We start from the raw sequence: 24,804 nt of genomic DNA, 5'->3' as shown, positions 1-24,804 counted from the left end.
GATCTTTGAAGCATCACACCTCGAAATGTCAATATTCACTGTCTCTGTGCCTCTCCTGCAGGCTGTCTTTGACTGACTCCATTTGTTTCCATTTCTAGTATTCTCTAGAACTTCTCTGGCTACTTCAGCACACTGCCAAATGCAATGCACGCACATGTGATTTGATCTCGGAGCACCTGGCTGTTCTTAAAATATGCTCCGCTCTTGGGATGCTGGTTGCATTCTATTCCTTTAACATTGTCTCCTGCTGTTTTCTTCCGTACCCGACCTCTACATGTCCCCCGCCAGGACCTGGTTCTGGAAGTTGTCGTTTCCACTATGTTCCTAGATCTCAGTAAGTCCCAAGCTGAAAAGACCAACCCAATCCTCTGTGAGCTCCAATCCATATATTTGATGCTCTCCTGGACATTTCCACTTGTTGGTCTCAAAGTTAACGCATCCATGCATGAGATCTTTGTTTCCTACCCTTCCCTGGCTTCTCCATCACAAGCCTTCTTCAGTGCAATAAACGTCACTAGCGACTAATCACTCATTGAAACTGAGTCATCTTTGACTTTTCTCATCTGTGCCTCTCATCTCCATTAATAATTCTACTTCTACAGCATTTTCCATATATGCTCACTTCACTCCACCTCTACCCGCTGGGACCTTGGTCCAAACCATCATCATCTCCCTTTAGGATTGATCTTTCCACTTCTACTCTTTCTTCCCACAGCAGCCATACTGAAGCTTTGAGATTCCAATCAATTCATTAAAATCATAAACAACAGGATTCCCAAACTATTTAAGCTAGACTCTCAACTGGTTAGCTGGGCCTAAAATATCCTAGATAAGCTGGGTTTTTCAGATCGCATTTCAGGCCATCCTCAGTTCCTCATTCTTCTGCATTTCCACTATTATCAGAACTCTTTTCCCTGAGCCCTTCAAACTTTCTAGCCTCAGGGCCTTTGCATTTGCAGCTTATCCTGCTCAAAGTCTCTTCCTGCTTTCTTTGGTAGCTGGCTCCCTTTCCTCCTTTGGGCTTTGCTTTAATTATTGCCTCTTCAGAAAGGCTTCCTCCATGTCCGTAATATGTGTCTCATTTTACTCTCTGTTGCAGTACCTTGATTATTTCTTTGCTAGGACCACTTCCAGTGGGTAGTTATTGTGTTTCTTTTTCTGTTTATGGACTGGCTCTTATTCTAGATGAATAGGATTCTAGGATGGAACCATTCTGAAAGCAGAGTCCTTAAGGCAGTCTTTTTTACTTCTGTGTTCCTAGCTCATCAAAACCACTCTAAAACTAATTCTTTGATTGAAAAAACATGTAAATGAATTATTTTTTCCAAATAAAATATATTGTAGAAGGCCAATGTAAAAACAGATGAATAGGAAGTTGCTGGAGTGGAGGGGATTATGCTAGGCTAGAACTTTTCAGGGATGGTCCTTCAAGGGTGGTCATGGAGAGGACAAATGCAAAAGTCTCAAGTTCACACTGCCTGCCTGGAGCAAGGGGCACATTTTCCTAATTCAAGCAAACTCATTTTAGGGAGCAGTGGAGAGGGGAGCTTTGAGGCACCTCCTGGGAATCCTTGTTGAACCAGGAGCATCACTGCCCTTGCAAAGACTTGATTTCCAAATCATGAGAAGAAATTTGAGCAAAGAGACAAAAAACAAATAGAATAGTAAAATAAGGAAAAGATAGTTCTCAGAAATACCCGCATAAGGTCCCATGCAGCGCAGGATGACAATTTGGCTTTGGGTTCCCCAACAACAAAAGCAAAAAGGAGGCCAAATATTTACCGGGTGCCCACCCAGTTTCCAACACAAAAATGTATCAGTTATTGGAGGGGTTCCTCCCCAAAAAGTTATCATTGACGCTAAAGACAAGGGGTTCAATAAAGCCCACAATAAGCTCATCAAGTGTAGCTGAGAAGTTTCCCAACCAACCGTATTCAAACTACCCATGAAAAATCAGAGAACAAATCTGGGGGTTATGTGGCAATCAGCTGCAAAGAATGAGAACTTGAGCTGTTTAAGTTTCTCTCCTCCTCCCACTAACAAACACAGAGTTACCTGACCCCCTGGTAAGGAAAAGCACAGGACCTCTAATCTCTTTTCTGCCCAACACATTTTAAGCTTCCCATGGACACCTTTCTGCCCAAGGCTTGGGCTGTGGCTCCCTGATCAGACCAAAGCAGTAATAGCCTAAAGTCCACTGTCAGGAACATTCTCCTCCAAATCTGGGCACTGCAGGGAAGATGGTGAAACAAAGCTGGCTCCTTCTGCTTTTCTAATCTGTTTCCTTTGTGGTTAATAAATGGTAACACAACTTTCTGGTAAGGAAATAAAGCACAACAGAGTTTCTCCTAGGGGGCCCAGAATTTCAGTTCTTTTAGGACCCAGTTACATTCATCACAGTCACCCCATAGAGCTCACAGACTTCTTAGCTAATTCAGCCCAACTCTTTCCTCAGGCCGCAGGGAGACGAGGACTGGAAAGGTCAGGAACTGGTTTTATAAAAATGCTGAACAAATGCTGGCCAGAGGGCAGCTGATTTGAGAGGCAAGCAGCACCACTTGTGCTGGGATTACTACTGCAAGAAGTTATTTTTGACCCTGGGACCCTGACTCTGAGGGGCTTACAGAGACAACTCCCATCTCAGCAGGTGTGCACTGAGGCTGGGTCTTATGTTTAGTGTAAATTTTCTCCTGACACAGGTTGTTTCTACATTACTTGATTTTATAGTCTGTCTTTTAAATATTCAAGTTACTTAAAATTGACTTAAAATATATTTTTCTTTGTTTCAATTTTAAATGTTGTTCTATTAAAGAAGAATATTTAATCTCCGTTCTTCTTGGAAGGAATGGCAGAGAACTCACCAGGCTGATCACTCATTTAGGGTCACATTGGGTGAGAGAACTAGATAACAAGTAGTTGATTTTATATCATTTTAGTTGTGAGCTCTGGTTATTTCTTACCTTTTCAGTCCTATCTTTCCTTCCACTTTGACTACCCTTCATTAATTGCAAATCTGTGTCTTTCTGATATGGGGTTTGCATCAACAAATAGGGCATGGTCAAGCCTCATTACCAGCCAGGGACAGCTACGTTGGACTAGCCCTACCTTATTTAAACCTTTATTTTTTAGAGGTTCCTCTTTCATATTTATAACTGCACAGATTTGGTGGGACACAGAGAAGAGTGATGGCTTTTGCAGTGCATCTGGAGTCAAGCCTTTGGAGGAGAAGAACCTCTGCAGGAGGTGGCATCACACAATGGCTCTGGGGCTCTGGCCTTGTAGCTAACAGTTCTTGGATGGCTCCTCCCAAGGTACATGCTGGAGAATCTTGGTAACCATGCTGATGAACCTTACCAAGCTTTACTTTCCATATCTGAAGTTGGGATATCGATCTTAGAAGGCTCCCAAAGAGTTAAAGTTGAGAACATCTAAGTACCTGGATCAAGGTGAATACTGAAAAAAGGCACTAGTTGTAATTGTGAGAAAACAGCTACTGTTGAGTTTAGGGATGTGGCATGTGGCACATTGCACATACCATCTCGCTTAGCTCTGAGACCCTGTCGGGGAAGACTAGACCAACACTGTCCAACAGATTCTCCATGATGATGGAGCTGTGCCAAGTGGGCACTGCCCAGCACAGTCACCATGGGCCATGTGGAGCTGTGAAGCACTCAACATGTGGGCTGCACAACATAGATGCAATATTTTATTTTTACTATTTTTCATTTCAGTAGCCACATGTGGTTAGTGGTCACCATACTGGACAATGCAGTTTTAGAGAGAAGGGGAAAATTGCTCATAGGAGAGTGAATTGGATTTGAACCAGTTTCTCTCATTTCAAAGACCATGCCCATTTTATTCTGCCAACCTTGACTAATCAGGTCAACCTTAACCCCTTTGGCTTTCACTGACCCACTGTCAGATGATCAATAAACAAACATGCCTAAGTAGACGTCTCCTTTGGGTACACATGGGGCTCACACTCCTTGTTTCCTGGTTGGTTATGAACTGCAAGGAAGCAAAAATGACCTTGGCAAGGTTGGAGGAAAACAAGAGAAGTCTGAGTTTGGAAGGGTCAGGAGGAGCTCATCTAAATTAAATTGCACTATAATCTACTACCTCCAAAAGAGACCTCATAAACCCAGGAAGTATGAACTCTTCCCAAATGTTTAAATCAGACTCCATAATACCTATTTCATAGGTTGTCTCTAGGTAGTAATGAGCTCAATATATAATCTAAAGCAAGTAAATTATTATTGAGTGTTAATATAATAACACAGTGATATCATTATTAGTGTTGCTCATATTATTAATCATCAAATAAACAAAGGAGGGAAATACCACCATCCTTGCTCTGTGCAGATGAGAAAAACCAATCTCGACTGAGTTTGGAAAGTCATCTAGGAGGACATAGATAATACATAGTGTGGGGCAGAGCAACATTTGTATTTTGACAGGGAATCCACTCCTGTTCTATGGATCATAACAAATAGCAGTGGGGCTGGTGTACGCCTACTTCCACTGATCTAGAATTCAAGTCTGTGTACAAGGAAAACCCAGAGTTTGTACATTTTCATTGAGTTAGACTTACTGAAAGCCTGGGTTTGTTCAACTTGGGTCTGTTCTTCCCCCACCTCAGCCATCTCTCTCCACCCAAGCCAGCATCAGCAAGGTGTTCCAGCTGTAATTTCCACTTCCTCTTTTACTTTAAAATAAAAATGTTACATTGCTCGTACTTAATTTGTAAGGTCAACCAGTTTAAGATGCTACATTCCCGGCATCTGTCTTTGTCCTTCTCTGACCCTACAGCATCCCTATGGGTATCTTGAGATAAAATCTCGACACTGATTCTCAGAGACGTTGTGTGTTGTGAGATAATGAGGTGGAGTCCTTGGTTCTTGCCATAGGACACTTGAAGAGATGAGTCCTAAAATATTCAGTAACTTCCTTTCATCTTGCAGAGGGAAGATGAAAGTCAACAAAGTACGTCTTCAAGGGGAGTAGGTAGTTTCTCTCAAAGAAACTTTTTTTGCAGGGAAACTATCACAGATGTCAAAACAGCTGCCTTAGCAATGAAAATAGGACAAATTGAAGGGTACTGTTATTCAGAACTATGCAGGCAGATAAATGGAATTTGTAGTAAACACTTACAACAAATATTAAAAATATATATGGCACCTCTCCCACATTCCTTCCAAAAAAAATCCTAGGAATTTTTGAAGCCGTACTTGAAATATGGCTGCAAGTTGATCAACCCTTGTTTTCAGCAAAGCATTCCTAATTATAATACAATTTGTTCCAGAAAAATAAATTAAACCAAGTAATTTACAGAAGATATATATCTGAAAAGGCAGGCCTAGGAAGGAACATTTTATTGGCAAATGGACATCCCTACATTGAATAGAATCACTGAAGGAAAAGAATCTCAAAAGGTTTTCGTGTAACTTCCCTTTGGATATATGCATTTCCCTCTTAAATAATGCAGCTTTGGAAAACACCTTTCTTCACAACAGTGCATGATAAGCCTGTCCCTTTGCAGAGGAAGATGAAAGTCAACAAAGTATGACTTTGCACTTCTGTCTTCCCGAATGGCTTATTTTTTGGTCTCAAACATACATGGTCCCCACTGGTGCTGGAGGCCAAGGCTGGCTCCATCACTTTTTATTCTGTCTAAAAGAAATACAGCCATTTTGGTGCATCATACAGGACCACTGCTATCACCTCAGGAAATCTTCAGGGAGTAGAGGCAGCCATGGAGAATAGCAGTGGAGTCCTGGAGGCTCAGCGTGCAACCCTCCCATTGGGAGAAGGGGACACTCACCTGTGGGGCCATGGAGACACCCCTCCCAGACACAGCTGGAAGCATCAGAGATTTATTAGGGTAAAAGACAAAGGGGAGCAGAATCAGGAGACGGCAGGGAGAGTCTCCAAATCACGCTGTGGGATTAGTACCTGTGAGAAGAGAAGACAGAGGATCTGGGCGTGCAGCACCACTCTACGGACAGCTCTGCCTGGGAGTGTGGAGCACGGTGCCTCTGGAGCAGCCTTGTTTGGGTCCTGAAAGGCAGCTCCAGTATCTGCCATGCTCAAGCAGGAACCAGCCAGGGATGGAAACAACCGCAGCAGCAGGCTGAGTGCAGGCCCCCTGGTGAGAGTTCCTCAAGAGTAGATTTAAGCCACTTGTCACCATGGCCAACACGGATGGTAGCTTTTGCTAAAAACTTCTCCAGACCTCAAAAGAGCATCTCAGTTCCTGTTCCTTGGGATCTTTAAAATCCTTTAAAAATTAGGAACCCTTTCAGTAGCAATGAATTTGAGTCTCAGATGCATAACTAAGGACTTGGTGGATCACAAGAGGTCCTCATGGAGTACTAACCCTTGGTGAATGAATTCCCCACTGGAGACATAGGAGTAAATAAAAACAGAAAAACAAAATCTGTGCTCTCAGGGCTTATTTTCTAGATGGGTTTCGGTAATGAGCAAAAACTAAATAAATACTGCTTAAGCAGTCCCAGGGGAGCGAAGGGCTTGCATATGAAGGTGAGTTGGAGGGTCAAGAAGGCCTTGTGCAGGAAGTGACATTTAAGCAGTCTGAGGGAGAGTGATGTGAATGATAATGAGAGAAGCAGTCCAGAGAGGGCAACAAGGGCAAAGGCCCTGCAGTCACAGTGTGCCTGGTGTGTCCACAGGACACCAAAGGACAGATCCTGGACTTGTAGATCACACAAAGGATACAGGAAATTATCCTCAACAGGTAGGAAACTACTGCAGGTTTAAACCAGAAAAGGAGTAAACTCTGATTTATCCCCTAATAAAGATCCATCTTATCTCTTTCGATGGCCATGCAAGCCAGGTATTGCCACTCCCATTCGTAAGAAAGAAAGTTACGCTGGGCATGGTGGTGCATGCCTGTAATGCCAACAATTGGGAGGCTGAGGCAGGAGGATGACCGGAAGTTTGAAGCCAGCCTGGGCTACATAGTGAGTTCAAGGCTGGCTTGAACTACATAGTGAGACCCTGTCTCAAAAAACCAAAACCAAAAACAAAAAAGGCAAGCTATGGTTTAGTGCTTAGTGGATCAAAGACCAAGTCAGGTCATATTTCTGAGAAGCAAAGCCAAAATTCAAACTGTTTCTCTTTGTGCCCATGTCGTTAATTGAGTCTGTGTATTTCAAGCTTTCAGAAAGAGCTCTTTGGCAAAGAGTTTACCCTAAGTATTACTTGGTACAAAAACCCTTCCTTTATTTGCAAACAATATCCTGGCAACTTGGCTCTGATCAGCATTCAAAAACGTGGCTCTTTTATGCATCCTACCAAAGGGTCACTTGCCCTCTTCAGGACTTAGGAAAAGTAGACTGAAGCAGAGGGCAATGGAGGTTCCCGCAAAGCCAGTGGCTCCCCAGTGGGAAGGGTGTGGTAGGAGTTGGGACACCTGAAGGTGACGAACGCTCTGCTCTTAGGCTTGAAGAAATGCTTTTGACAATGCGCCATTTCAGAGCAATTTAGCATTTCTGGCTTTAAGAGAAAGTACTTTAAAAAATCATTTGCTTCTTAACAAATCAAGATTAATATTATGTATTAAAATGATGGGGTTTCTTATTGAGACTATTATGTCTATTGCCATCAATTGAAAGGAAATATATTTTTAATATGGTCCATTTTACTGAGTTTTTTACTCCCTTCCCCATAATTTGAGGTTTAAAAAGCCCTCATTAATATATTTCTATTGCTACAGGCTCAGTTTTTCCCCTCCCTTAAGGGAGAGATATTCATCCTCTGTGGCATTGGCACTTAAGGGCAATTATATACAAACCAAACTCTTCCATTCTTATATTTCCAAAAGAAAAAAACTTAGTTATGCTCTAATATGGACACAGTAAACAGCGAGTAAAGAGTTAAACAGATCTTTGGTTCTAGCTCCCACTGTTGAACTGGAAAAAGACTGCTTTTAATTATACGATTCTTACATTCATATATATCTTCAAAAAGCGTTTCTCTTCTTGACATTCTGCGTCACAAAGAGTAAATGTGCTCTTTATAAAGACACCAATTCTGGAGATGGGCTCATCAGTTAGAATGTGAGGGGGCAATTCCTTAAGGGGTCTAAGCTCCTCTGTCCTCATCTGTGAACTCCAGAAAAGAATCTCACTTAATCCTCCCAACCACCTGAGGATTTGAAGAGACTGCTGTCAAGCACTTTGCGCTGTGCCTGTCCAGGAAAGAGCTTAACAGACGCTACTATGCCTAACCTAGAAGAAGAAAACTCTTTTATTGTATAGTTTTTCCTCCTTTATCTGCACTGCCTGCTTGAGGGAGCTTAGGCATACAGAACTTTAAATGGATTGGGTCCTTCTAAGTAAGTCTAAATCACCTTTCCTTGCACTATGCCTAGCAGTTCTCAAACTTGAGCTGCATCATTAGAACCTCTGGGAGGGCTCCTCAAGCACAGACTGCCCAACCCCACCCCAGACTTTCCGATTATCTAGGCTCTGACAGTGTGCAGCTCTCACAAGTTCACAGGCGCGGCTGATGCTAGCATGAAATAAGGACGAACTTAACAACTGAGCTGTTACGAGGCTTACATGAAACACTATTTGTGCATGGCTCATCAAGCATAAGGTCCAGCACCTGGATGGAGCTCCTCATCGTAGATATTTCTACTGTAAGCACTAACAACATTCTGTGATGGCTATTTTATGTATCAGCTTGACTGGCATAAGGGAAGGTCAGAGAGCTGGCAAAATGTTATTTTGGGTGTGGCTGTGAGAGTGTCACCGGGAGAGAGGAGGGTTTGAGTTGGTGGACTGAGTAAAGATGACCTGTGCTCACTCATGCAGATGGGCACTACCCAACCTGTTGAGCCCTACATAGAACAAAACAATGGAGGAAGGGTGAATTTGCTCTGTCTGTTTGAGCTGGGCCATTCATTTTCCGCAGCTCCTGGACACGGTTGCTCCTGTTCTCAGGCTTTCGAACTTGATCTGGGACTTAACACCCGGCCATCTTCCCTGGCTCTCCTGCTTCAGGGTAGAAGTAGAACTGCATTCCTGGCTTTTCTGGACCCCCAAAATATAGACAGAAGATCCTGGGAATTCTCAGTCACCATAACCATGTGAGCCAATGCCTCAATAAATCCTCTTCCTGGATTTTCATATATTTCCTGTTGGTTCTGCGGGGAAAATGCTAATATAGTACTCTATCTAAAAGTACCAACACAACAATAATAAAAATAGTTCCTCGTAATTTTGAGGAAGAGCTAAGTCACATGAAATTGCATGGGTTTAAAAATGCAATTTTATTACTCAGTAAGCAATTTCAAAATTATTCACTTTAAAATATGCTGCCTAGTTCATCTGACTGTTCGTTTGTTCACACTTGAATGAACTCTATTAATTCAATGGCTGCACCCCACATATTTACAAAGTACAGTTCCAAAGAGAAGATGCAAAAAGAATGAAGGCAGGGAGATCTGTGGGCCTGGGCACCATCAGCCTGGAGACTCATGAGACTGTACTCATTAACCCTAATTAAAATGATATCCTCGCCACCACCATCCTCGTCACTTGCTGCACAGAAGTACAGCTTGCAGTAACTGGTATCACATATTTTCTCATTTATATTGCAGGCTAAAAAGAAGCCATACAAACTCAGCACTTTTAGTTCACCATCAGAGATCTGAGTAACTTCTTCAGCACGTCCCAGTCATATTTAGGTGTGAAGTAGCTGCTCAGCTAGTGCCTTCCATTTTAATATTATTGACTCATTGTTTTGTTCCCATGAGCTCCTTGTAAATCTAATGCCGCCCCAGACTTCCTTCCCTAGCTTCCTAATGAATGCGCCTCATGTCTTCCCATAAATAAGCTGTCCTTCTCACAACCTTGACGCAGGGATCTCGAGTCTTAAGAGTTTTCCACCAGACTGACTCAGACACTATTTCATGGGTGAGATGCTTCTATTCCTCCAGGAAATAGAATTATCTTCTACCTCTGTGAAGAAATGAAGAAAAGCAAACCCAAAGGAACTTCACAGAGAGGAAAAGAATGCAAAAATGAGAGGAGAAAGCAAAGCAAAGAAACACAAGGGGACTCTCTTCTGTGTCAGAAACTGATACAATGATCTATTGATAAAAGGAAAAGTAATGGAGGATGACTGAATTAAAAATGTAACAACAAGGTCATAAGATAAAATGAGCTAGACAGAGTGATTACTTGAAACTAAAATTACTTCATCATTAGCATTAAAACTAATTTGTCATTGTGTTTATATGGCATCATTTGTCCTTATGCTAGATGTCTGTAAACTCCTGCTTTCAGGTCAAATCTAGTCTGCTTCTGAAAACACAACCTCATGGAAACACAGCCCATGCACTTATTTACACACCATTTATGTCTAAGGCTGCTTTTGTGCTGCAGTGACAGAGTGGAGTAGCCATGGCTGTATGGCTAGCAAGACCTAAAATACATCATATCTGGCTCTTTAAAGAAAAAAGTGTATTGAAGCATGCTCTGTGCCTTGCTAACATAAGATATTCTGCTACGCAGCGGGGACCTAGAGTAACTAAGGTTATTGACAACAGGGGCACAATCCTCCACCCTCCCTGCATCTACACCCTTTGCAAAGTGACTTTTCCTCTTCTCCCATGGAACAATGGATGTGCCTCTACACTGCTTGGGTCTCTGACTTGCTGCAGCCTAGGAAAGGTAGCAAAAATTGGCTACAGCCCAGAAGCAACTATTTGGAAGGGGATGTGAAGCATGTAGGATGGAAGTGAAACAGCTCCCAATTGGTCCAGAAAACTTTTATATGTTTCCATGTGCCCATTTTATTGTGCTGACACTCCAATTCTTGGACCACATGGTCACTATCTTAGGTCTCTGAGCTTTCGAGTAGGTTGGTAAACAGAAAAAATGGATGCAATTATTGACAGTAATGGAATACTTTTTAAACTCTTGTCTCTTCATGTCCCCATCACATGCCCTTTCCTCCCTTTCTCATTGTTTCATTTCAGACTTGAGATCATGCTTCCCCGGGGGCTCAAACCAGGCTCATGCTTTTTCTCTGTGCCTCCCTGCAACTCTGTTTTGCAGTCAGTCAAGCTTGAAGTGTGGTAACTCCTTCCAGGGAAGGAGTCTAAAGCATCTTACCTTGCCCTGTGCCTCAGCAGTTCTCAAATCTAATCTGCATCGTCAGGACCCCTGGAAGAGCTCCTGAAGCACAGGCTGCTGGATCCCACCCCAAAGCTCATTCCTGGACTCTGAGATTCCTCTGTGTTCTACTTTCTAGATGTTTCTGTACAACTTAGCACCCTCTGTTGGGCCTCTCATTTAACATGCACGGTTTTTCTTTGCTCTCACCAAACACCCTTTCCTTTTCTCCGAAAGTGGCTCTTCCTCTACCTAGCACCTAAGGGGCACATAGGGATGGGCAGTGGGTCTATAGACTGATTTGAACTTGCTCTTCTAAACTCATCCTCAAATAAAGGAGCACATGTGTGTCAGGTACCCATGTGGCAAAAACCCACAATCATCCTGGACTCCTAAGGAACTAACCCGTTTGAAGGCAGAGAATCAAAGGTCCAGGAAACCAAAAGCCATTTCACTCCCAGAAACTTTAGGACTTGATCATTAGGAGCCTGATTAGTAACAGCTCTTTACAGTACATAATAGCGCTCCTTGAGTTAAGGGTTGAACATTTCATTCACTCTGGCTAAGGATTTGGAACACAACAAAGCAAGCCTTGTCTCAATGACAGTGGAACGTGCTCTCAGAAGAGGCACCTGAACACACAGGGTGTCTCACACTCTCCTACAGGGAGCCTCTGTCATAGGTATATTGTTCCTATTTGAGACAAGGCCACTGTTCACTGAGACAAGTAAAGGAACTTGCTTAAAGTTATAACTTGTAAATGTCAGGGTCATGGTTCAAACCAAAGTCCTTTGTCTTCAAGTCCACTTACCTTCCAGAACTCTCTAAACCACACATGCCTTTCCTTAAACATGTCATGCTTAGATGACAAAGAGTGTTAGGCTCTGGGGGCGTGAAAGACCAGCTAACACTGGCAATACTGTTATTTTAAAGACTGGACTAGAGGAAACAATTGATCTGGGTGCTTTTGCAAAAGCACCTGGCTGATGCTTTGGGTTGTTTCCGTGTTTGGGCCAAGGGATGTAATGGGTATTTTCGTATTTGGGTTGTTTCCATGTTTGGGTCAACAGATGTAATGCCCAGGGGCCTGGCCACAACTGCATCACCAAAGGAAGAAGTCACAGGGCTCTGATGACAAGAAAAGGTCCTGAAGGCAGGTCGGCATAGAATCAGAATCATTAAGTAAAACACCGATGCTCTTCAGACACATCTGCCCTCACATCTCCTAGGTTCTAGGGCAGAGAGGTTAAGCAAAGTGGTTTGTGAGGGCCAGGGATATAGCTCAGTGGCAGGGTGCTTGTCAACCATGTATATAGCCCTGGGTTCAATCCTCAATGCAATAAAACAACAAAAATAACAATGACACAACCACAAACTTTTATTTGTGGAGCTAGGTATAGTGGTGGCATTTGTAGTCATAGCTACTAGATAGGCTGAGGCAGCATGCCTAGTAGAAAGACACTATCTCAAAACATAAGAAAGAAAATTGCCTGTTGTTATGGCTTGTGTCTAGATGGCCCCTAAAGCCTCATGTGGTCATAGGTGGGGTTTTTACAGAGGTGGCTGGATCTAAAGTGTGTGATGCTGAGACTGATTCATGTTTGTGTAATGCTAAGATCAAGGGCATTAGGATGAAGATTGTGAGTGCTACCTGCCCTACATAGCCTGGGTAAGATATAAGGGATAGAAAGAGCTGTGGCCACCTGTTGCTTGGTTGCTTTGCTACCTTCTGCCTGCCATGAACCTTCTCTCCTTGGTGGTGCTCCTCTGTCATGTGCCAATTATGGACTGAAACCTGTACAAACTGAGCTAAATAAGCCTTCCTCTTTAACTTTTGGTGTTGGGTATTTTGTCTCATCAATGAGAGAAAAGTAACTAAGACAGAATTTGGTGCCAGAGAAATGGGATTGTTGCCGTGATGCCATCTGACCATGTGGTTCAGGAGCCTTCAGAAATGGCTGTGGGAAGAGTTTGGAAAGGTTTGGCTGAAAAACTAGCCCTGGAATGCCTTACCTGTACTTGATGAGAGATTCTGGTCAGAGCTCAGAAGACCAGAAGGCTGATAGAAATTCTGCCATAAAAGACCATGCTCAGGAGGTTTCTGCTGGAAAGAAAGACTGCATTGGCTTTTTGACTCCAGATTATGTTAGTTATGCTTTGGCAGAAAGTTTGTCTGCATTTTGTTCATGTCCAGGGACTTTGCCTGAAACTGAGATTAAAGGCAGTGGACTAATTAATATGGCAGAGAAAATTTCAAGGCAATCTAATGTTGAGGTGGTGGCATAACTACTATTGGAGGCTTTTAGGCAGATGTATTTATTTCATCCCTTGTTTGTTTTGCTACCTTCTGCCCACTCTAATTTCCTTCTCCTCTGCTATGCCTGTCTGCGATCCACCCTGCCTTAGAGTCAGCTGATTATGGATTGAAACCTCTACAGACTGTGAGCTAAATAAACCTTCCCTCCTTTAACTTTGGATGTTGGGTATTTTGTCTCAGCTATGACAGAAAAGTCACTAAGACACCTGTGGAGACATAGCTAGAAAGAAGGATTAAAAAGAAGTTAATCTTCTTAATGTCTTGATGTTCCCAAGTTTTTGGGCCTTGTTGTGATTTGGATCTTAACTGTTCCCCAAAACTCACGTGTTGAAGGCTTGGTTCTCAGGGTGGCACTCCTGGGAGGTGATGGACCCTCTGCCAGGTGGGATGTTGTGCAAGATCCTGGGGTCCTTGGGGATGTGCACTTGAGGAGGGCAGTGGAACCAGGGTTCTCGTGTTCTTGTTCTGCTTCCCAGCCCTGACGTAAAGGTGTTTGTTCCACTCCATACTCCCTGTCATTGCCATCTAGCTTTTTCCTTACTTCTTGGTCAAACTGGTTTCTTTTTTATCACTCACCTGTCACATTAAGCATCAGCTCCTGAGTAGGTTTGTCCTCTAACACCAAACCCACACCACTGCCCACTCCCAACTCTTCAGTGTCTGTCTCTTTCACCACTCCTTTATGATTATATTTAATATTAACAGAAACTTACTTGCTCATTTCTATGCTCCCTGGTTTATTTCCCACTGTGGTGCATTGACAACTGGTGGTCAACTTTTAACACCCTGCTGAACTGAACCAGTGTGGTGCTGAGTGTGGGAGCCCATCTGAGGATTGTTGCCAGCAACATAAGAGGCAGAACTGGAGAGGAAAAAGTAGAGAAGTTGTTGGGAGCTGTTGGTTTTCCTGGGGCTGCTGTTAGTTCTCTCAGGAACTTGTCACGCTGGCTTTCCTGATGAACTCGGTTGTTCTCATTGTCTAAGGAGCTTGGGACATTGTTGTTGTTGAGAACAGCTATGGTTCACTTTGAGGGAGCTCTGGTCCCCACTGTGAGGGAGCTCTGGTCCCCACTTTGAGGGAGCTCTGGTCCTCAGTTTGAGCATCGCTTCCTGGCTCCAGAGGGGAAGATGGTGCACTGCTCAGTCTCCTTGAGAAGCTTGTTGTGCTGCCTTTCCTGATAGGAGCCAGCTGTTCTCATCATTGGAGGAGCTTGCGACCTCACTGTCAGTGAGGATGGCTGTGGTACCTTTCAGGTGAGCTCAGGTTCTTACTTTGAGGGTTGTGTCTTGGTTACTTTTCTCTTGTTGCTGAGACAAAATACCAGACACCCAGAATTAAGGAAGGTAAGATTTATTTAGCTCATAGTTTGTGGAGGTTTCAGTCCATATTCAGCTGGATCCAAGGCAGAGTGTCACATGGCAGAGGGCAACAGTTCATGGCAGGGGAAGATAGCAAAAGCAAGGAGAGACAAAAGGGAGGAGCAGCAGCAACAAGTATCCTCTTTCTCTCCCTTACACTGTAATGCAAACTACCCACCCCAGGCGGGTGCAGCGCTCACATCCATAATTTCAACATTGGACCATGAATCAATCATAAACTCTAGAATTCCACCCCAAGACTACATGAGGCTTTGGGGGGACATCCAAACACAAACCATAACAGGTGGCTTCCGGGCTCCAGTGAAGATCCCTCAGCCTGCTAGCACAGAGCCTTCATCCTGTTGGTATAAACTTTGTTGCTTTCACCACTGACCTTTGGACATTCCCAACACAGAACCGTGAAACACGCCTGCATGAAGCATCGTCATGGGCTTTTGGCCACCAGTTGGACTCGTGAGGGGCACTGTTATGGGTTTTAGGTCTTCAGCTGGACTCATGTAGGACATTACCATGCGATGCAGACCCTGAGCTGGATTCTTTGGTCTTTAATGTGTGAACAGATTTTTTGCACTCTTTGTATATGACTCTTTGGGTGACTATTATAAAATAATCTTGTAATTAAGTGTCCTGTATTGTATTTCCCCATGCAAAACCCCAGCTACAACACCCATCTTCTGCAACTGGACTAAAAATCACCCAAAGCCTGAGATTTTGTCTTGTTCACTAGCTTAACTCAGCCCCATAGAACCATGGCTAGCACTATGGATTAACAGAATATATCCTACTGAAGCTGTAACTGAAAATGACTTAAAAATTATCTTCTATATTTTCCAACCTACTCTAAATTTCATCTAAGAAAATGCTTTCTCATTTGTTTCTCATTTGTTCCTTCAGTATCTTATAATTATAAAATGGTGTAAGTAATGATGTCTCTGGCAAAAGAAGAACATTTAGGAGTCATTTACAGACAGTTATATTCAAGATTGCTTAACACTGCTAATCTGTAACACAGGTTGTTGTAGCTTAATGACTTTAACATGATGAGTTCTACACAATATATAGAATTTGTAATCTGTACATATAAATATATACATTTACATTCTAACCCTTAATGAAGAAACTCTGATTATGAAAGCTTCTCCCAAATCTGTCTGCATAAACAGGCTTTCAGGCCAGCCTGGTAAATCACAGTATCACCTTCTACCTACATGTGATCAGTAATTCTTACTGCACTTACCATCCAATAAACACAGCATCAATGATACTGTACATGATAATCTTTAAGACTGTTTTTCAACCTCAGTTGCATATTACATGTATTCACTGATTTGTAAGAAATACTAATTTGTGGGCCCCAAACCAGAGCAACCCAGTAACATTCAGGAGGGAGTGAGCAGTGGTATTTGAGGGACGTTGTCCAGGTGATTCTTAAGTGCAGAGAGACTGGAGGCTGAGCTTTAGGGTGCTGGCCGAGGTCCAAACAGCCGCTCTGAGTCCCAGTTAATCGCCTATCATCCCCACAGTAGGGAGAGTGGCGAGAGACCCGCTGCCAAACCTTGCTGTAAAAGTCTAGAAAAATTGCTTGGCATAAAACACCTCTTTCTAAAACAGAGTACTTCAATACTAAAATGATTCTCTCCCGAGGACTGCAGTGGTACCTACCGCAGAGCCCTAAGGAACCCGTTGTTTAACATCTCCAGGTGCCAGCAGTTGCCCTGAGAGTGCAGGACCAAGAAGGAAAGGTACCCATTTGCTTAATTCTAAGACTTTTCTTTTACTAATGATCCCTGTCTGCTCAATTACTTTTAAAACTTCTATGAACTTTATGATTTGCAAAGTGTTTGTTTCTTAGATAATACAGATTTCCTATTAGCTAAGCACCATTTTTGGTTTTAGATTCTCCACTTCAGGTAAAAAACAGCGGCAGTGTCGCCCAGCAGGGCAGCCTGGCTCTTGCATTCTCTCTGCTCAGCATGGGAGCTGCCTGTCCCAGGTGGGAAAAGCCACCTTCATTTCACATTCTTGTTTTTTCTCATCTTCTATGTCCAGCAGGTTTCACGCTGTTTGGTCAATTCCTCGATTCCTTCCAAAACTCAAAATTACCCCCTGTGTTTCCAACTGTATGTCCAGCAATCCCTCAGGCCCATCCCCTCCCCTCAGACAAGGACCTGGTCTCTCATCCAGAATTAACCCTTTCCCCACTGAAAAGCTCCCTACATCTTTCAGAATTGAATGCCAAGGCCTTAGGCTTGAGAGGAAAGCCATGTAAGTTGTGGTTATCTGTAGATTCAGCCTCCGATCTCCAGGATCCCACTCTCTGCCTGAGCTGGACGAGCCACTTCCTCAGCATAGTGTGCTGTGGCCCCCGAGCCCCATGTATAAGCCGTGGTTTGCTGCTCATACTAGCTGTGCTCTGATTGGCTGGTTGACTTGTCAGTCAAGACAGCCTGAGGAAGCCCTCTTCTCTTAGATTCCTGGGCTACTGCCCTCTGTGGTGAGCTCTCTCTCTTCTAAAAGAATGTCACCACCTCTGCGTCACACCAGGATTGGGGGAAGGCAGAAAGTAGAGAGTGGAGGGGCAGAAAAGTGCTACTGGCCTGGAGTTTCAGATTGAGAAGCCTGAATGTCCTTTGTTGGATAATACAGCAATATCTGAACCTTTCTGTTTGTTTTAAATGCTCAATTATAGTAGGGGATGAAGCTGGAAAAAAGAAGAACTCACAGCAAGTCAGCTTGCAACTGAGGTACATGAATTCCTAACTTCCTTAGGATAAAAGTGCAAACAGTGAGCTCAGGTCAGCTCATTTTCCTTGCTTTCCTCCTTCTTCAAATTTAAAATTTCATTATTTTTCATTTTGCGATAGCCTTTTGGCTCTTTTTACACTTAAACATGTAGACATAAGCTCCATTTCCTACAGGAACTGTGGCTGAGCATACAAGCCCTCCTCTTTCTCTTGCAGTTCTCCAGCCACTGCTACTTTCCAATAGCTGTTGTCTGCCTTAGTTTCCATGTTAAGTCATTTTCATGTTCTGTTTGGTTAACAAAGTTTAAAAACTTAGAAACTATTAAGCGTCATTACCATCATCATGATGGTTGTGTAAGGACCTTCCAATATAAAGGCTACCCGAGACAATGCTATGCTTTCTTCTTTCAGCCCAATAGCTGTACTTTGTAGGTACAAAGTAAATTACCCAAAGCTTGGAAATAAGATCAAGGATAAATCAGTTTTCCGACTTTGTTGGCTTATTTGTTTTAAGTACACATACTGCTCTGCAAGCTTATGCTAAAGGGCAGAGCTCAGAAGAATGTGAGGTCCAAGAAGGGCAAAGGCTCAGAAGGAGAAGAAACCAGGATTTTCTTCCTTAGCTTGAAAGGAAAATATTGATTTTTAAAAATAGTGTGTCTGGAACAAAGGAGAGAGTAAAATGGAAAGGATAGGCTCAGGAAATGAGCAAGACAGGAGAGTAAAGGAAGAAGAGCGTGGCCCCTGGTGATGGACCAGGACAAAAGAAGATAAAGAGAGACAGCATTAGACACAAGATTTCTATTTTCTTGTTTGTTTGTTTGTTGGCAGTGCAAGGGATGGAGCCTAGTGCATGCTAGACTAGCACTCTATCAAGGGACTCTGTCCTCAGACCTTCTAAAATTGTATTTTGAAACACAGTCATGCTATTTTGTCCAGGCGGGCCTTGGACTTGGTGATCTTCCTGCCTCAGCATCCCGGGTAGGTGGTATTGCAAGTGTGCACCACCATGCCCAGCTTCTAATTTTTAATCTTCATGTGTTCCTGCTGTGTGCTGCAACTCTCCTCGGCAGCCACCAAATTGTTATCAAAAATCCATTTCACACAACATCGTTGGGGTTCTGGGATTTGATGATATAATGGGTTTCAGGAGGAGAACAACTTGGAACAGTCAACAGGTCAGAAAACTGGGAGGTAAAAAGGCTTTGGGGGACAGCAGGCATCATCCAGAGAGTGTGGGTGTGTAGGATGGCCAGGAAGAGAAGAGAAGCCAGCAATGGGCCCTCTTTCTTATTTTGAGACAGGTTTCCCTATATTGCCCCAGCTGGCTTCAAACTTGTTATTCTCCTGCCTCAGCCTCCCAAGTACCTGGGATTACCTGTGTGCACCACCATGCTTACTGTGTTGTCAGTCCTTTCCCTGGGATATTAAAGGAAAGTCAGGAAAATGGCCCAGTGCAATATTTGGATTGCATGTGTTTCCAAAAACTCTGCTGAGAACAAACAAAACAAAAAGAACAGCTCTATTGTTTCTCGTTTCAGCATGAGCGAATTCTCTAAAGAATTAGTATTAGGGGCTGGGGATTTAGCTCAGAGGCAAAAGCGCCTGCCTGGCAAGCGCAAGGTCGTGAGTTCGGTTCCCGGTACAGGAGAAAAACCAAAAAAAAAAAAAAAAAAAAAAAAAGAATTAGTATTAAGCATCACTTAGAAAACAAAACTCTTTGCATTTAAGTAACTTATAAGTCAGGTGGCATTAGGAAAAGAGTTGGAAGCAGCATGACAACACGATGAGGTGCTACCACACAAGCCTCTGTGACACGTGGTATCTGAACTGTCAGCTGCTTCAAAAGAATTCTCAGTAATGCAGAAATAACAAGATCATGCATCCACTACATATATAGATTTTTTTTTTTTTTGCAAAAAGAATAGCTGTTGAAAACATTTTTCATGATCTAGCAAACGATCATCCACTACTTAAATGACTTCAATGCTTTTTAAAATGAGTACACGGAACACTGTTGGACATTTCCCTGATACTTCAAGTTACAGTGACACAGTAGTTACCAGAAGATGCCAAAAGCATTCATGCACCTTCTCAAGACAGTCTCTCTGCTGTGACACTGCTGGGGTGCTTGGGCTTGGTTTTCTTCACTTCTCAGTCTTCACATTGTCAGCTGAGATCTTTTAGTGCTACTCATGTGCAAATTGTAACAATAAGCACTATTTGCTTATATTTTTACAAATATTTTAATGATTGTGGCCCCTATGAACTGCATCTTATAGAACTAGGAAATGATAATAAAAAGTCGCCGTCCTCCAGCTTGATATACTATTTGGTTTTCCAGTTTCATATGCTACTAGGAACAGATGTGTTTTCTTTATGAAGTTCAAACTTTTTTGCTTTGATTCTAGGTGAAATAATACCACCCCAGAAAGCTAAAAGTGTATCTGGGGTATATTTAGTACTTTGTCCAGTTTCTTTTTCTTCTGGCTTTACCTTGTTTTCTGGGCAACTTGCAAGAAGAACAAAAACCTTCAGAAGTATGTTCTAAGGGTGAGATGTGGTGAGTAATAACCACAGAGGATCATTGTTATGCTTTGGATTTCAATGTCCCCAGAGGCCCACATACTAAAGACCTGGTCCCCAGCCTGTGATGCTGTTGGGAGATGGTGGAATCAGTAGGAAGCAAGATCTAGTGGAAGGAAGTGACGTCACTTGGGGGGGTGAGTCCTTGAGGAAACCTGAGGCCTTTGCTCCTTGCTCTATCTCTTTGCTTCCCAGCCGCCAAGAGCAGCTTTAGCCACCATGCACACTGGCTATGATGTTAGCCTGGAGACAGCCAAAAGGCAATGGGGCCAAGTCAGCAAACATCTCAAACTGAGCCAAAATGAACCTGCCTCCTTTTAAGTAAACAATGCTGGTATTTCATCAGAGCAATAGAAAACTGACTTTCATCAGAGCAATAGAAAACACTATCAACACAAAAGAGAAAATGAATTAGAATGGAAGAACCTCCAATGCATTAAATTATGCTTATTTTACTTACCAAGAAAAGTTATTTCCTCTAATGTGTTTTTTGCTTACAGGACAGTGGGAGAGATATTCAGCCAGTGATTACATTTTCTTTCTTCCAAGTGACTTTCTCTGAATTATGTAGTACAAAGTAACTATTCTATAGCTCTCTAGATCCTGGAAACCTACCTTTAGGAAGCTGCAAATATTCAGGGAGAGATACTTCACAACAGTTCATACCAAAGCACATGGGCATTGATGGCGTTCAGGATATCCCACGCCAAATACAACACTCTGGCCTTTGAGACAACAGCAGAAGCAGGAAGGTCTCATTCACCTTCCCCTTGCCCTCTTCTCCCTTGAGTGGGTTCTGCCACCTAGCTGGCCTTCCTTCACAAGCCCCTCTCTGTGAGTCAGCTTTCCACTACTGTTAAAAAAATACTCAAGACAAGGCTGGGGATATAGCTCAGAGGAATAAGCGCCTTCCTGGCAAACACAAGGTTGTGAGATCGATCCCTGGTACTGAAAAAAAAAAAACCCAAGACAATCAAGTGAAAGGAAGAAAGAGTTACTTTGGCCATGGTACCAGTCCATGGGCAGCTATGTGGCTCCACTGTTTAGGGGCCTGTGCTGAGGCAGAGCAGCATGATGGGAGAGCATGGTGGAGTAAAGGTGTTCAGTTTATGGTGACTGCAGGGGGGGCCAAAGGCATGTCCCCAGTGACTCACTTCCTCCAAATAGGCTCCACTTTCTAAAGTTTCCACCACTGCTCCCCACACACCACCCACTGGCAAAAGCACATTGCCTTTAAGGAGGGGGATGCTTCATAACCAAATATAGCAGTCTCATTCCAGAGGGATCCTCCCATACTCAGAAGAAAATAATACCCTTATCGCTGAAGACAGAGGAACATGAAGGAAAATCTGACCAACAGCCTTGCTTGCTAAGTTTCCCCCAGTTTATCACTATTCAGCCATACTCCATTTGTCCAGTACTACTTCTGCATGACTGTCCAATCTCCATCAAGCCTCAGCTCAAGAATGTTCAGATTTCACAGGCAGACAGGCTTTGAGAAGATGGGAAGGTGATGAAGGGGTTGGGGAGATGGGAGGGAGGAGAGGGCAAAGGGGAGAGAAAGGATCAAGGTGAGACATGTATCTGCATCAATTCCCCACGATGAATGGATTTATTATGTATTGCAAAACTGTGCAAATAAAAAAGAATGCAGAGTTTTCCCTGCTTCTTCGAGTCTTCATTTCTGAAGGCTCCCATGTCATGTAAAACATAGGGGTTTTTCTTATCAGCCTTTTGGTAGGTAATTTCAGCTATTGCTTAGCAATGGGTAAGGAAAGATAATATGTTTTCTCCCATACAGCATCAGCCTTGACCCAGCTCAGCTGGGAGAAAGACTTGACTATGCTTCTGTGTGTGTCCTTGACCTTTTTTGTTAAGCTGTGTAAAGCACATGTACATAGTTAACTATAATAACTTACTTTGTATTGGATTTGAACTATATAAAATGGATAAGGTGATAACTTTTTATTTAAAAGCCAAGTATTTCAAATGATTTATCTAGTATTTGAATCTGTTGAAACTCAGACCTTTATGGATCTCAAGGATTATCAAGTTCTCTTATGAAACCGCTGGGGGTCTAGCTCAGTGGTAGTGTTCATGAGGAGAATGCATAGAAGTCCCGGGTTTGAGGCCCGGCAAAAAAGGAAGGGTGAGAAGGAAGAAGGGGAAGCAGGAAGTGGGGAGGAAAGAAGGGAGGGAGGGAGGAAGGATGAAAGACAGAGAGGGAGGGAGGGAGGGCAGAAGGAAGGAAGGATAGGAGGATAAGTAAAATACAGCCTTTGACTTCCAGAAATGAAGAGAAGTATAGCAGAGACAGAACATGAAATAAAATGTAAAGGCAGTATAATATGAGCAAGGGTAGGTGAGTGAGGGCACAGGGTTTATATTACTGCATGGGTGATCCAAGATATCATAGATGTAAAGATTTCTCATCTAGGTTCTGAAGAACGAGTGGGACTTCACAGTTAAATATGTAGAAACATCAAATATGTAGAAACAAGTGCATCTCCAGAAAAGAGGTTAACATATGCAAAGCATCAGATGGAGTAGTTTGGGGGAAACTGGAAGCATGTGCTATGGCTAATGAGGAGGATGTGCAGAGGAAACTGGAGGTAAATGAGTCTGCAGTGGTTAGGTAAGAGCCAAGTTATGGAAGGCCGTCTATTTTATCCCAAGGATTTCTTCCTCCTACAGGGAGGAGTTACAGAAGCATGTTAAACAAAGGAGAACAAGATGCCTCTAGGTGCATAATATTATTTTATTTATACTTATAGCAAACTGCTGTTAACTGCTAGTTCCTGGTAGTGCTAATGTTTTAGATAGATGAATAGCTGTCACCTCCGTATTTCAATGAAACATGGGAACAGTGACCACATTTTAGCCCACCCACTGCCTTTTCAATTCTGTTTACTTAAAAAGTGAGTATTCTATAAATCCACAGAGTCCTATGATACATTGGAAAAATCTAGTCAATAATTAAATCAAGTCTGCCCACAGAAGTCCCTGTAAACAGGTATTTTCTGCATCTGAGAATCTGAGCCAGCTTTCCAAGTAGCCCCGCCCCCTTTTCCTCAATTTTGAAAGGAACTAACTCCAGGACTCTAAATGCAACTTGAATGACTTTTACCTTTTACTCTATTTTAGAGGCAATCCCAATACCAATTCCATCACATACTTTCTCCAAATCATCTCAAAAGGCAATCTAAGAAAAACAGTGTATTTTTAATGCAAATGAGACCTTAGGTCACCCATTCAATCTTGCTAAACAGGTGGTCCAAAAGCCCTGCTCTATAAAGAGTCCTGAGCATTCCGACTATGCAAGGACACAACATATAAATAAGAGAAGCAGACTTAGGCAAAGTTTGAAACACATAGAAGGAACAGGAACAAAGGCAAAGGACTAGCCCAAAACTCAGCCCATTATGTCATTCATAATAAATGGGAAGGTTTATATGAAAAGGATGCCAAGCACAATTCATTAACCAAAAACTGTTACTACATGAAATGTAACTGTGAAACCAGAACAATAATTGTGACAATCTTACAAGTTTGTAGTGAGAAGTTAAACAAAAAATACACACAAAGTGCTTAGAGGGTATCTTGGCATATGGCGCACTCTCAATAAATTAAAATACCACTGTCATTATAGTATCTGGCACATGGTAAGCACTCAATAAATTATAGTATCATTTTTAAATTTCGTAACTTACCTCTTTCCAACTACTCCAAATTACAAACCTCAAAGATATTCTCACCATGTTAAACAGTAGTTACACAATGCTGCAATTAAAATTAAATAATTATCAGGATTTTCGAGAGAAAAGATTTAGAACATTTCTTTACCTCTTCGTATCTGTCAAAAACTGCTCCTTCTTGCAAAAAGGAAGGCACTTCCTTCTGCCAGTTGAATTCATAAGGTTTGGCCATGATGATATTCCAGACCTAAAACTGAAAAAGAATATCACATTAGTGCATGAAATTAAAAAACAAGTGGCCACGGTTATTTGGTGGAGGGTTAACTGTTTTGTATTCATGTATTTGCGAAACTATTCCTTTTATGTATGAAATAAATCTATAAACTCTTTTCTTATTCCCTTCATCTGGCCCCAACTTTTCTTCTCCCTGTCTCTAACCCTGGAAACACATCATCATTCACTCCTTCTACCCTGAAAAACAGATCTGTAGATCCCTAGATAACCAACTACAGTGTTAGCACCAAAAAGACAACATGCTCGGGAGGGGGTGCATCTTAGTGGTTTAGAACAGGTGCGAAGCTCCTGGAATCAATCCCCAGCACACCAAAAGCTAAATAAATAAAACAACCAGTGTGGTGACCTCCATGACTTGCCATGCTACAGAGAAAGATGGCAAAACATCTGTCTCCAGCGGAATTTTTTTTTCTTAGTGGACAAAATTTTTAAAAACTTATTTTTATTTTATTTTGTTTTAAAGATTAAAAAAACTAGCAAAACAACAATGAAGACAAAATCAAAACAAGAGTGTTCCAGGAGCGGCTAGACACCTGGGCTCCAGTCTGTTCTCGCCCACACCGCCACGGTTCCCAGCTGAAACGCGCGGAGAGAGCCAGGTATTTCCCAGCTACTCCCTGAGGGCAGCGCGTGCATCAGGACCC

The 24,804-nt window shown here is 42.6% G+C and overlaps 1 protein-coding gene across 6 annotated transcripts in view; it reads right to left on the bottom strand.

Moving 5' to 3' along the window:
* The window catches only part of Plcb4 (phospholipase C, beta 4), a 353,965-nt gene that overhangs the window by 127,044 nt on the left and 202,117 nt on the right, over window positions 1–24,804 (bottom strand). For all 6 annotated transcript variants that reach the window (XM_013512270.1, XM_013512271.1, XM_005380865.2 and 3 more), the window contains exon 4: window positions 24,015–24,119. In XM_013512270.1, coding sequence (XP_013367724.1) covers window positions 24,015–24,098 — 84 coding nt within the window. In that variant the 5' untranslated portion in view covers window positions 24,099–24,119. The remainder of the gene's footprint in view (window positions 1–24,014; window positions 24,120–24,804) is intronic.

Source organism: Chinchilla lanigera, unplaced genomic scaffold (genome assembly GCF_000276665.1).
Source record: "Chinchilla lanigera isolate Chin_1 unplaced genomic scaffold, ChiLan1.0 scaffold00014, whole genome shotgun sequence".
Lineage (NCBI taxonomy): Eukaryota > Metazoa > Chordata > Mammalia > Rodentia > Chinchillidae > Chinchilla > Chinchilla lanigera.
Note: the sequence above shows the minus strand (reverse complement) of the source record. Positions and strands in the feature narration are given on the sequence as shown.